We start from the raw sequence: 12,617 nt of genomic DNA on the forward strand, positions 1-12,617 counted from the left end.
AATCTATGAATGAAACATCTGAGAACAGTAATATTTTACACACACATGAAAGTATCCATATGCAATCCTAAAAACACAAATGTGAAGGATTGGTGGACAGTGCTTTTTGGAAATAAACTCTTATGTTGTGCCCCGATCATTGCATTTGATTGGATAGGAATGTAAGTATGCTTCTGTTTGCTGCTATTCACACTGCTTGTTGTTTTAAAGGACGGAGTATCAACATAAAGTCTGCTGGCATCGTTGGTAGGAATGGACCACAATCCAAACAGCCGTTCCTAGTCTCATTCTTCAAGGCCAGTGAGGTATTGCTGCGCTCTGTCAGGGCCGCTGGTGGAAAGAAAAAGAATCACAATCGTAACAAATCAGGTGGTCAACAGGAATCATCACAGGCACCGAAAAGTGGAGGTGGGCATATTAAACGATCATAATTGTTATGTCTACCCTCCATGAAGGAAGTTATGTCTACCCTGCAGGAAGTTATGTCTACCCTCCAGGAAGTTATGTCTACCCTCCAGGAAGTTATGTCTACTCAAGCAGCTTCTTGTTGCCAATTAGCCTTGTTTTGGCAGTTACACGTGTACTATAGATCCATATAAAACACACAGCTTTCCAAAATAATAAACCTACCTGGTGAATCTTTTACCCTTCCTTCAACTCAGGATGGTCCATGGATATTAACATGTAACGCTCACCTTAAATAAATACTGTAGCTAAAGTACACAAAACATCCCCAATGACCCTCAATAAATTAGTTTCATTTGGCTGTCATTTTATAGAAGTCTATGTGCACTTGCTTCAGCTCCACAGCTGTTTAGGACTGATGTGCTTCAGTGCGTTGGGGACACCCAGTCAAGACCCTTTCAGTGGCCGATTTACTGTAATAACTAGAAATGAGTTGGTGCTGCCATTTGCTGTTAACAGCTTGTTAACATTCCACTAATAATTTTCTAGTTTCCTATTGTCCAAAATAATAATAGTGCTCACAGGTGCATCAATAAAATAAAATAAAAGCCTAATGATGCATGAAAAACCGGTAAACTTGCAGATTAATTGAATGTTTCTTGTTTTCAGATCATAACACCAGTGAACAGAAACAAGCCTGCAAGAAGCATGAACTTTACGTCAGCTTCCGAGACTTAGGATGGCAGGTAAGAAAGATGGAATACCATTTCAACCTTACCATGTCTATTCTACACTGTCATAAGCATGTCAGAGCAGAAGGCACATAGGCTGCATTTAGACAGACAGCCCAATTCAGCCCAATTCTTTTCCTTCTCCAATAATTGGTCTTCTGACCAATGACATCAGCTCTTTTTCATGGCTGATTTGATTGGTCAAAAGACCAATTAGTAAAAAAAAATATCAGAATCATAATATGTGTGTTACATGTGTGTTACAAATATGTGTGTGTTTGTAAAAACACCTCTGTTAGTTTCAACACTGTTATTTATGGTATTCAATGCAGTTCACGAGAAACAGACAGATGACTGACTAAAGAAAACACATGAAGTGTCTTCAATATTCAATGAGGAGCACGTTGAGGCTTATTTTGTCTTTTTTAATTCTATTTGAAGGACTGGATTATTGCACCTGAAGGCTATGCTGCTTTTTACTGCGATGGGGAATGTTCTTTTCCACTCAATGCACATATGAATGCGACAAATCACGCCATTGTGCAAACTCTGGTAAGTGCAAAGCTTCAAAAGTGACTTATTTGAATTCATATTGAATGTCTTTAACAATATGGTGATAATTATTCCCTCACCATATAGATTTTATGAGCTTCTCAAACTGCTGCTTTGATGCTATCTCCTTTCTATACTCAGTCCTTTCTTTCTTTCTTTCAGTCATTTTCATTTATATTTTACTCGGTCTTTTCTGTTCACTTCCACAGGTCCATCTGATGTTCCCTGACAATGTGCCAAAGCCATGCTGTGCACCGACCAAGCTGAACGCTATATCTGTGCTTTACTTTGATGACAGCTCAAATGTCATCCTCAAGAAATACAGAAACATGGTCGTCAGGTCATGTGGTTGCCATTAACAGGCAAGCAGCATTATATTTCACATATGTGGTATTGCTGGAAAAAGTACAATATCGATTTAGATAGGTTGGAGGTGTGATGTACAGTATTATGTATATATTAGTTGTATTAACTTATTTATTTCCCCTATTTTTGTGGAAACACTCAACATTGTACAATGAATATGACTTAGAATATGAAATTAGAGTGCATGTATATTAGACATGACTTGGCACTCTCTCCTATAGGCCATATCAAACATATACAGGTATGTTGTTATAGTTGTAGGATTTTGTTGTACATCTTAGCAAAAGGAAACTTCTCGATCCAATATGGATCTATTGGACGTATTGTTATTGAATACGGTTCAACTAAGTATACACATTTTACCAACATGGTTCTTCGGCTGTCCCCATAGGAGAACCATTTGAAGAAACCCTTTTCTTCCCAGGTAGAACCTTTTGGGGTTCCATATAGAAGCCTTTCCACATACGGTTCTACATTGAACCCAAAATGGTGCTTCTATGGGGACGGCGGAAGAACCGTTTTGGAACCCGTTTTCTAAGAGTGTAAAGCACTGTTTTTCAAACTGTTACATTAGGTTTCATTTTCAAACCATTGTTTTAAACCATTCTAACCACTCAGAAAAGATTTACAAGATGCTGCTACAGTAAAATGAGGTCAAATCTTATGACATCGCAGTTGAAAATACAGTATCTTACCTAGAAATAGTGTCAATTATTGCATCGACATTGTATTATGAAGCACATTATAACCTATACTAGCCTATGCAACTTGCAAAAAAATGTATTTGATTTATCCATCAGACGTGTTAAAGCAGAATCCGTATTGATGTTATTGACTGAGTAAGAGCCTGGCACAACATAAATCACATTAAAGGTATGCCGTAAAAGAGCAAAGGAAGTATTTCAAATAGGTCCCCTTGAATAACACTCTGAGTTTTTCCTCCAGGCTTGAAGTTAATCATATTTACACTGTGCACAGGCTTCAGTCTATCATGAAAATGGGTTTGGAAAAACGTGTGGTTGTTTATACGGTATCCTTAGACTTCTGGCTATAAAATATATGTATATATCATGTTTTATATCAAATAAGTTCTGCTGAAAGGTACTTCCTCTATGCCAAAGTATCCCATAGCTACATTCTGTTGAATACATATTTCTAGAGCATTCACTGAAAAAACATGAGGACTGGCCTGCTATATTCTCAGACCCTTGAAATGTCATAGTTCAATAACCATAGGAATATATGAAAATTAGGCAAAAGTTGTGCAGTAGCGCTCTTAAAAGTACTTTATGGCCAGTATATATTTTCATATTTTACATATTCAATACGTAATGGATGAAACATCCCTAACATGCTGACTAGACCGGCCACGTTGTGTGCGCGAGTGTTGCAAAATAAATGTACACATCATGTACACGTTCAATCATCATTTCATTTCATCCAAACTGCTTGCATGTTTCAACGATCGTCTGCGTAGCCAGAACTTGGTTCCATGTCCTGCCTCTCCCATCTACTCTTTTGTTTTCATGACCATACTAACCCACATGGGTGATTGAATAATTAACAAGGAGAGATTAATCAAAGAAAACGGACAAACTGACAACAAAATTAATTGTCGGAGTAGAGGACACACAATTTTGTATGTGTGTCCTCTACAAAGATCCAGCAAAAAAATAGGACCATTAGCATTTCAGATAAAATAGCAAGCCAATGTTTATCTCCCAGGACAAATTAGCTAGCAACAGCAAGCTAGCTAAATGTCCATGAATGTTTCATTTGTGTTTCAACTTGTCCCCAAATTAATATAGTTGGTTCACAGTTGGTTTTGGCATTTTAACCTGCGTGTCATGAACGCATATGGTGGAGATAAACTAAATCAAAATGCACACGATGGCGCACGCGGATGCATGCTTGGGACAGGTTTGATCAAGGTGTGAGAAAATACATTGTTTGCCCAATTGTGGTTATATCACTGTTATTTTTGTATTATTATTGATGTTATATTATTATTGTCATGTTGTTATGCTTCATAATTTGAGTAATATATGTTTGGGAAAAATACAGGTTACTGTATTGTTAGTGTTGTTTACATATTATTAAATGATCTTTTTGAAAATATTGTTTCCAAATACTTTCAATTTATTATTAACTCAACCAATACATATTAAAAAATAAACAGACAATTTACATCCCTTAAAAGATGTTCAGTTTAAACATGAAAATAACAATTTCCCCACCCCCAAAGGCTTAAAACACCAATCCCACCTTAAAGAAACTCCATTGACAAACACTCTCTTTTGTCCTCCAGCTGCAGGCCTTCAGGTTTTTCAAATCCAAGTTGTCTTCGTGTATTAGTGTTTGGAATTCTATGGATGTTTTATGCACTGTTGCCGGACTACCGTCTGAGATTTATAAATGTTTGACAAGTATGATATAAACATAGGGGTCCACCCAGGGAGCCTGTACATCTGCTGCGTAGTGACAGACTGCTAATGTTTAGTTGTTTTGTGAGATTCAGCAGAGCTCTCTCCTGACTCCTGACAGGGAGGATTACGCCATCATATTGTTGCTGTGTGCAGTGATCTATGGTCACTAGGCACCAAAGAGGCATCCCTCCTATTTTGGAGAATATAAAATAAATGTACGGGTTAGACCATACATTGACCAAATGTTCTACTGCTACATTATTGTTTAATGCAAAGTATATGAGTAGCATCAGGGTTTGAATTACGGTGGTGTGATCACAATGGTTGTTATGCTTTTTTCGTCTCTGCTAGCGCTTAATCATGATTCCCGCCAAGCAGCTGTTGGTAAAGCACGGGGTTTCCATAGAGAAGTGACCTTTTAAATCAACTAGCTAGGAAATCCACGCTATTAGAACGACAACTGCCAAGAGGGAGAATATCTAAATGGATTCAGTTTTCTCTGTGACACACAAACACTTTGTAGACACAATTCAGTTCAAGACAGTTCTACTTACTTTTTTGACCACTGACATTGCGTCCTATCCTTCGAGAAAAGAGAAGCAATGCTATTTGCCATAGTTGCTATTCCAGCTCCCACTTGGCTCAAATGGGATGAAGAACAGATAGTTAACCATTGAGGAATTTGTCCCTAATTAACCACTAACACACCAAGAGTAGGATTCAGTCAAACTTCTTGTTTATGCAATATACATAAACAGTAGCGGTGCGGTGCATGGGTAAAATCACTGAGGAAGCCAGGCCAGAAAAAAACTTTTTGTTGTGATATTTGCATTGTTTGCTCTATAACCAGTTATGCCTTGCCACTGTGACATATAGGCCTAAGGCCCAGACATTAAGAAGACAGTGGCAGAATAAAGTCAACTACACCTTTGTTTCATCACAAAACCGGGGAGCAACATTTGTCCTGTGAAGTCCACAAAGCATACGAACAGTTACATCACCTACAGCATATTCAAGCAAGTTAATGTTTACAACATTTTCCAACTACTAAATAACTGATGATTTAGAACCACGGAGAGTTACCACAATATATATTTTCCAAGACTACCGAGCTCAAATGCTTGCTCACTAGCCTGACTTCCTTTCATGGGCAATGATGAGCCAGTTAGTTAATGTTAGCCTACTACATATAGCAGCATATTGAACTACCATCCTCAGGCCATGGGCACAATATGAATTAATGGTTGGATCAGAATCGATGTTATAATCATTGGCCAGTATGGATAATTAAGTCCAAATCCGTGTCTCCATCCATGGCTAATTTCACAGTTGAGCTCACTCAGTTTAGCTCAATGTTGATTGGCTTTTATTACTTTTATGTTTTTATCAACAGAGACCAAATGCTCTCTGGCTTCCTTTTGCATTCAATTCTGCGGGCGGCAACAATGTCATACTCTTTTTGACCAGACAGCATGGGCTACATATACAGAGACAGAGAGAGGGGCACTGTTTCGCTTGCTCAGATGCTTTCTCCAGTGAGATACATTCAGTCTCTTGCGAATTGAATCAAAATTATGAAACACAGAGAGACGAAATATACATTATTTTATATCGTTTTTTCCCCGTTCATTTTTGGGGGAAGCCTGTGTTCCCTTGGCATCCATGAATAAACGCCACTGTACATAAAGTTTAAAAAAAATGTTTATAGAGTAGCCTAGCAACAGGGAGCCTAGCAGTTAGAGAGGCGAACAAGCAACCGGAGGGTTGCAAGATTGAATCCCGGGTCTGATGGGAAAAATCTGTCGTGAAGTAAGCTGGCAACCGGAGGGTTGCTGGTATCAAATCATAGATGCCATTGCATGCCGTTGTGCCCTTGAGCAAGGCACTTAAACACCAACAACAACTGCTCCACGACAACAACAACAGCCCCCCGCACCAACCTTTCCAACCTGAGTGTGTATGTGTGTCTTTCTTCCATTGGATCTTCTGTGTACAAATAAATAAATAAATAATATTGTGTACAATATTGTGTACAAATAAAGTGATGTTGTGTATGAATAAGGTGATCTTGTGTATGAATAAGGTGATCTTGTGTATGAATAAGGTGATATTGTGTATGAATAAAGTGATGTTGTGTATGAATAAGGTGATCATGTGTATGAAAAAAGTGATGTTGTGTATGAATAAGGTGATCATGTGTATGAAAAAAGTGATGTTGTGTATGAATAAGGTGATCTTGTGTATGAAAAAAGTGATCTTGTGTATGAATAAGGTGATCTTGTGTATGAATAAAGTGATATTAACCTACTTCTCACACACATTCTATTCTGAAAGCTGTAAGCATCTACCTATGAAATGAGCAGGCTTAAGTCGAATCAGAAGAAGGTTCTATCAACAGGAGCATGCGCTAACTAATGCAATATCTCACCATAGCAGCTCATTTATGAAATGAGAGCAGGGACCTGGGATGAATAGCTCTTGCATTCAACCCCTGGTCTAACAAATCAGTCCAAGTAGGCTTCCTGAAGTCCTTTGGTTGCCCAGGGATGTTCAGTACACTTGGAAAGGTAGATAACCAAAGGGATTAGGTTAAAGATGAATATTTATTGCCACAACTGTATTGACCTTCACCAAACACAGGACATGTATTCAGTTATACTTTTTCTTCCCTCAGTCACCCCTTTTTATAGCTTTTTTTCCCAAATGGCAGAACATTGAGTGACTATATTTCACTTAATTTAAAGCAGTGACCAGTCTGCCCAGATGTTATGTGTGCTCCCATCGTAAAGTGTTGATGTTCAATGAATAGAAGAGGCCACCTGCTAACTTAACTCTTGGCGTGGAGGATGATTTGCATTCCTGTGGCCTGTTGCCTGGCATGATTACTTCTAGCACTTACAATCCCATCTACTGTTTAATATCATGGATTCTTTCCAATCCAGCTACATTTCTCCCTCTCTATAACGTACGGGGCTAGCATGAATAAACTCATACTTTCAGGAACTCTCAGCAAGTATAGAGGCCTCTTAGCGTAAACCCCCTGACCACATGAAAGGAGTTGCAATACTGAGGGCAGATTGATACACTGCCTCCTTCCCCTCGGGAGGGCCTCCTGTTGAATTACAGCCCACAGTGAGTCAGAGGTGCTCTGAATCCCATCACATCAACAGCCCCTTACTTCTGAGGCACACCACAAAATGGCTGCTCTGAAAACAGCAGTAAAACAACCCATGACAATCCGCTAAAGTTTGTGTAGGGTGTTTTTCTTTCTTTCTCTCTTTCTACCTTTCTCTCTCTCTTTCTTTCATTCTTTATGTCTTTCTTTGCTTGAGTGTTACTAGTTTTTGTACCTTGAACAGATGTATTTTTTATTTTAGTGAGTACTATTATGTATTTTTTTGTATTATTCTTTATTTATTCAGAGAAAACTCCTTGAGACCATGGTCTCTTTCCAAAGGGTGCCCTCATCACAACAATACTTTTATTTATTTATTTAAATTTTACCTTTATTTAACCAGGTAGGCTAGTTAAGAAAAAGTTCTCATTTGAAACTGCGTCCTGGCCAAGATAAAGCAAAGCAGTGTAAAACAGACAACAACACAGAGTTACACATGGAGTAAAAAATAAACAAGCCAATGACACAAACAAGTCAATGACACAGTAGAGAAAAGAAAGTCTATATACAGTGTGTGCAAAAGGCATGAGGAGGTAGGCAATAAATGGGCTATAGGAGCGAATAATTTCAATTTAGCAGATTAACACTGGAGTGATAAATGAACAGATGATGATGTGCAAGTAGAGATACTGGTGTGCAAAAGAGCAGAAAATTAAATTAAATAAAAACAGTATGGGAATGAGGTAGGTGGATTGGGTGGGCTATTTACAGATGGACTATGTACAGCTGCAGTGATCAGTTAGCTGCTCAGATAGTTGATGTTTAAAGTTGGTGAGGGAAATAAAAGTCTCCAACTTCAGCGATTTTTGCAATTCGTTCCAGTTACTGGAAGCAGAGGAAGGAAATGCTATCAAATGAGGTGTTGCTTTGGGGATGATCAGTGAGATATACCTGCTGGAACGTGTGCTACGGGTGGGTGTTGTTATCATGACCAGTGAGATATACCTGCTGGAACGTGTGCTACGGGTGGGTGTTGTTATCATGACCAGTGAGATATACCTGCTGGAACGTGTGCTACGGGTGGGTGTTGTTATCATGACCAGTGAGATATACCTGCTGGAACGTGTGCTACGTGTTGTTATCGTGACCAGTGAACTGAGATAAGGCGGAGATTTACCTAGCATAAACTTATAGATGACCTGGAGCCAGTGGGACTGGCGACGGATATGTAGCGAGGGCCAGCCGACTAGAGCATACAGGTCGCAGAGGTGGGTGGTATAAGGTGATTTGGTAACTAAATGGATGGCACTGTGATAGACTGCATCCAGTTTGCTGAGTAGAGTGTTGGAAGCTATTTTGTAGATGACATCGCCGAAGTCGAGGATCGGTAGGATAATCAGTTTTACTAGGGTAAGTTTGGCGGCATGAGTGAAGGAGGCTTTGTAGTGAAATAGAAAGCCGATTCTAGATATGATTTTGTATTGGAGATGTTTAATATGAGTCTGGAAGGAGAGTTTACAGTCTAGCCAGACACCTAGGTATTTATAGTTGTCCACATATTCTAGGTCGGAACCGTCCAGGGTGGTGATGCTAGTCGGGCGGGCGGGTGCGGGCAGCGAACGGTTGAAAGTTGGACAAGTTGGTCAGGATAATGTCTATGAGGGTGCCCATGTTTACCGATTTAGGGTTGTACCTGGTGGGTTCCTTGATGATTTGTGTGAGATTTGGGGCATCTAGCTTAGATTGTAGGACTGCCGGGGTGTTTAGCATATCCCAGTTTAGGTCACCTAACAGAAGGAACTCTGAAGCTAGATGGGGGGCGATCAATTCTCAAATGGTGTCCAGGGCACAGCTGGGAGCGGAGGGGGGTCAATACCAGGCGGCAACAGTGAGAGACTTATTTCTGGAGATGTTCATTTTTAAAATTAGAAGTTCAAACTGTTTGGGTATAGACCTGCAAAGTATGACAGAACTTTGCAAGTTCTCTCTCTGCACGGCAAGGACATCAGGGTTGGCGGAGTGTACTAAAGCAGTAAGTAAAACAAACTTAGGGAGGGGGTTTCTGATGTTGACATGCATGAAACCAAGGTTTTTTCGATCACAGAAGCCAACAAATGAAGGTGCCTGGGGACACGCAGGGCCTGGGTTTACCTTCACATCACCCGAGGAACAAAGGAGGAGTAGGATGAGGGTACGGCTAAAGGTTATCAAAACTGGTCGCCTAGAGCGTTGGGGACAAAGAATAAAAGGCGCAGATTTCTGGGCGTGGTAGAAGAGATTCAGGGCATAATATACAGACAGGGGTATGATGGGGTGCAGGTACAGCGGGGGTAAGCCCAGGCACTGAGTGATGATAAGAGAGGTTGTACCTCTGGATAAGCTGGTTATAATGAGTGAGGTCACTGCATGTGTGGGAGGTGGGACAATGGAGGTATCAGAGGTATAATAAGTGGAACTAGGGGATCCATTGTAAACTAAAACAATGATAACTAACCTAAACAACAGTATACAAGGCATATTGACATATGAGAGAGACATACAGCGAGGCATAAAGTAATCACAGGTGTTGATTTGGAGAGCTAGCTAAGACAACAACAGGTAAAATGGCGATGAATGGGCAGGGGGTCGGTTAACTACACACAGAGCCTGAGTTTGCGGCTGGGGCCGGCAGATTAAGAAATAAAGAAATAATAATGAATAAATACATATATATATACAGTATATACAGTATAAACAGAATGGAGTACTGTGATTAATGGACAGTCCAGCGGGCATCAGCTATGTAGCCAAGTGATCATAGGGTCCAGGGGTAGCAATAGATGGAACAGGGAGGCCGCAGAGTAGTCATTACCACGCTAGCACGAGGGCGACGCAGCGTTTCAATTTAATAGCCTGGGGCTAGTAGAAGTGTCTGCTCCGACTGAGGCCAATTGAAGGCACAGCGGATGGAGTATTCGTCGGCAGAGTTGTCGTGGTGGTGCGGCGGGGCGCCGTGTCGACTAAGGATCCAAGCCAGGTGGCAAAAGAGGTATTGTAGTTGTAGTAATTTTGTTTTCTATACGGTAGATACGCCTGGCTCACGGCTAACTGGTGCTAGCTTCGGGGCAGAGGCTTTAGCCACTATAGCCACTCGGTAGCAGCGGTGATCCGGTGCCAAGGTCCAGAGGTTATGGCAAGGATTTGGTGGAATAGTGTGTTCTAGTCGTGTTTGGTTGGAGTCCGGGTGAACAACTCAGTCGACCGGGAGGTGGGTGTCAGGGATAGCTTCAGTACTGGGTAACACGGTGGGTGCTAGCTAGCTGTGAAGATCAGGAGAATGGTCCAGGGATTACGGCAGGTGTCAGGCATTGTATATATATATACAGTGGGGCAAAAAAGTATTTAGTCAGCCACCAATTATGCAAGTTCTCCCACTTAAAAAGATGAGAGAGGCCTGTACTTTTCATCATATGTACACTTCACCTATGGCAGACAAAATGAGGGGGAAAAAATCCAGAAAATCACATTGTAGGATTTTTAATACATTTATTTGCAAATTGTGGTGGAAAATAAGTATTTGGTCAACAACAAAAGTTTATCTCAATACTTTGTTATATACCCTTTGTTGGTAATGACAAAGGTCAAATGTTTTCTGTAAGTCTTCACAAGGTTTTCACACACTGTTGCTAGTATTTTGGTCCATTCCTCCATGCAGATCTCCACTAGAGCAGTGATGTTTTGGGGCTGTTGCTGGGCAACACAGACTTTCAACTCCCTCCAAATATGTTCTATGGGGTTGAGATCTGGAGACTGGCTAGGCCACTCCAGGACCTTGAGATGCTTCTTACGAAGCCACTCCTTCGTTGCCTGGGCGGTGTGTTTGGGATCATTGTCATGCTGAAAGACCCAGCCACACGTAGAATGTATGCACACATGACTGTAAGTCGCTTTGGATAAAAGCGTCTGCTAAATGGCATATATTATTATTATTATCTTCAAAGCCCTTGCTGATGAAAGGAGGTTTTCACTCAAAATCTCACGATACATGGCCCCATTCATTCTTTCCTTTACACGGATCAGTCGTCCTGGTCCCTTTGCAGAAAAACAGCCCCAAAGCATGATGTTTCCACCCCCATGTTTCACAGTAGGATGCAACTCAGCATTCTTTGTCCTCCAAACACGACAAGTTGAGTTTTTACCAAAAAGTTATATTTTGGTTTCATCTGACCATATGACATTCTCCCAATCTTCATCTAGATCATCCAAATGTTCTCTAGCAAACTTCAGACGGGCCTGGACATGTACTGGCTTAAGCAGGGGGACACGTCTGGCACTGCAGTATTTGAGTCCCTGGCGGCGTAGTGTGTTACTGATGGTAGGCTTTGTTACTTTGGTCCCAGCTCTCTGCAGGTCATTCACTACATTTACATTTACATTTAAGTCATTTAGCAGACGCTCTTATCCAGAGCGACTTACAAATTGGTGCATTCACCTTATGACATCCAGTGGGACAGTCACTTAACAATAGTGCATCTAAAACTTAGGGGGGGGTGGGGTGAGAGGGATTACTTAACCTATCCTAGGTATTCCTTAAAGAGGTGGGGTTTCAGGTGTCTCCGGAAGGTGGTGATTGACTCCGCTGTCCTGGCGTCGTGAGGGAGTTTGTTCCACCATTGGGGGGGCCAGGGCAGCGAACAGTTTTGACTGGGCTGAGCGGGAGCTGTACTTCCTCAGTGGTAGGGAGGCGAGCAGGCCAGAGGTGGATGAACGCAGTGCCCTTGTTTGGGTGTAGGGCCTGATCAGAGCCTGGAGGTACTGAGGTGCCGTTCCCCTCGCAGCTCCGTAGGCAAGCACCATGGTCTTGTAGCGGATGCGAGCTTCAACTGGAAGCCAGTGGAGAGAACGGAGGAGCGGGGTGACGTGAGAGAACTTGGGAAGGTTGAACACCAGACGGGCTGCGGCGTTCTGGATGAGTTGAAGGGGTTTAATGGCACAGGCAGGGAGCCCAGCCAACAGCGAGTTGCAGTAATCCAGACGGGAGAT

General features: G+C 41.3%; 1 protein-coding gene across 1 annotated transcript in view; it reads left to right on the forward strand.

The window, feature by feature from the left end:
* The window catches only part of LOC124040347 (bone morphogenetic protein 5-like), a 41,814-nt gene extending 35,027 nt beyond the window's left edge, over nt 1-6,787 (forward strand). The window contains exons 4-7 of the mRNA XM_046357471.1: nt 211-408; nt 1,075-1,151; nt 1,578-1,688; nt 1,898-6,787. Of these exons, the coding sequence (XP_046213427.1) occupies nt 211-408; nt 1,075-1,151; nt 1,578-1,688; nt 1,898-2,047 (536 nt within the window). The 3' untranslated portion in view covers nt 2,048-6,787. The remainder of the gene's footprint in view (nt 1-210; nt 409-1,074; nt 1,152-1,577; nt 1,689-1,897) is intronic.
* Nucleotides 6,788-12,617: the final 5,830 nt, after the last annotated feature.

Source organism: Oncorhynchus gorbuscha, linkage group LG07, assembly GCF_021184085.1.
Source record: "Oncorhynchus gorbuscha isolate QuinsamMale2020 ecotype Even-year linkage group LG07, OgorEven_v1.0, whole genome shotgun sequence".
In the NCBI taxonomy this organism is placed as follows: domain Eukaryota; kingdom Metazoa; phylum Chordata; class Actinopteri; order Salmoniformes; family Salmonidae; genus Oncorhynchus; species Oncorhynchus gorbuscha.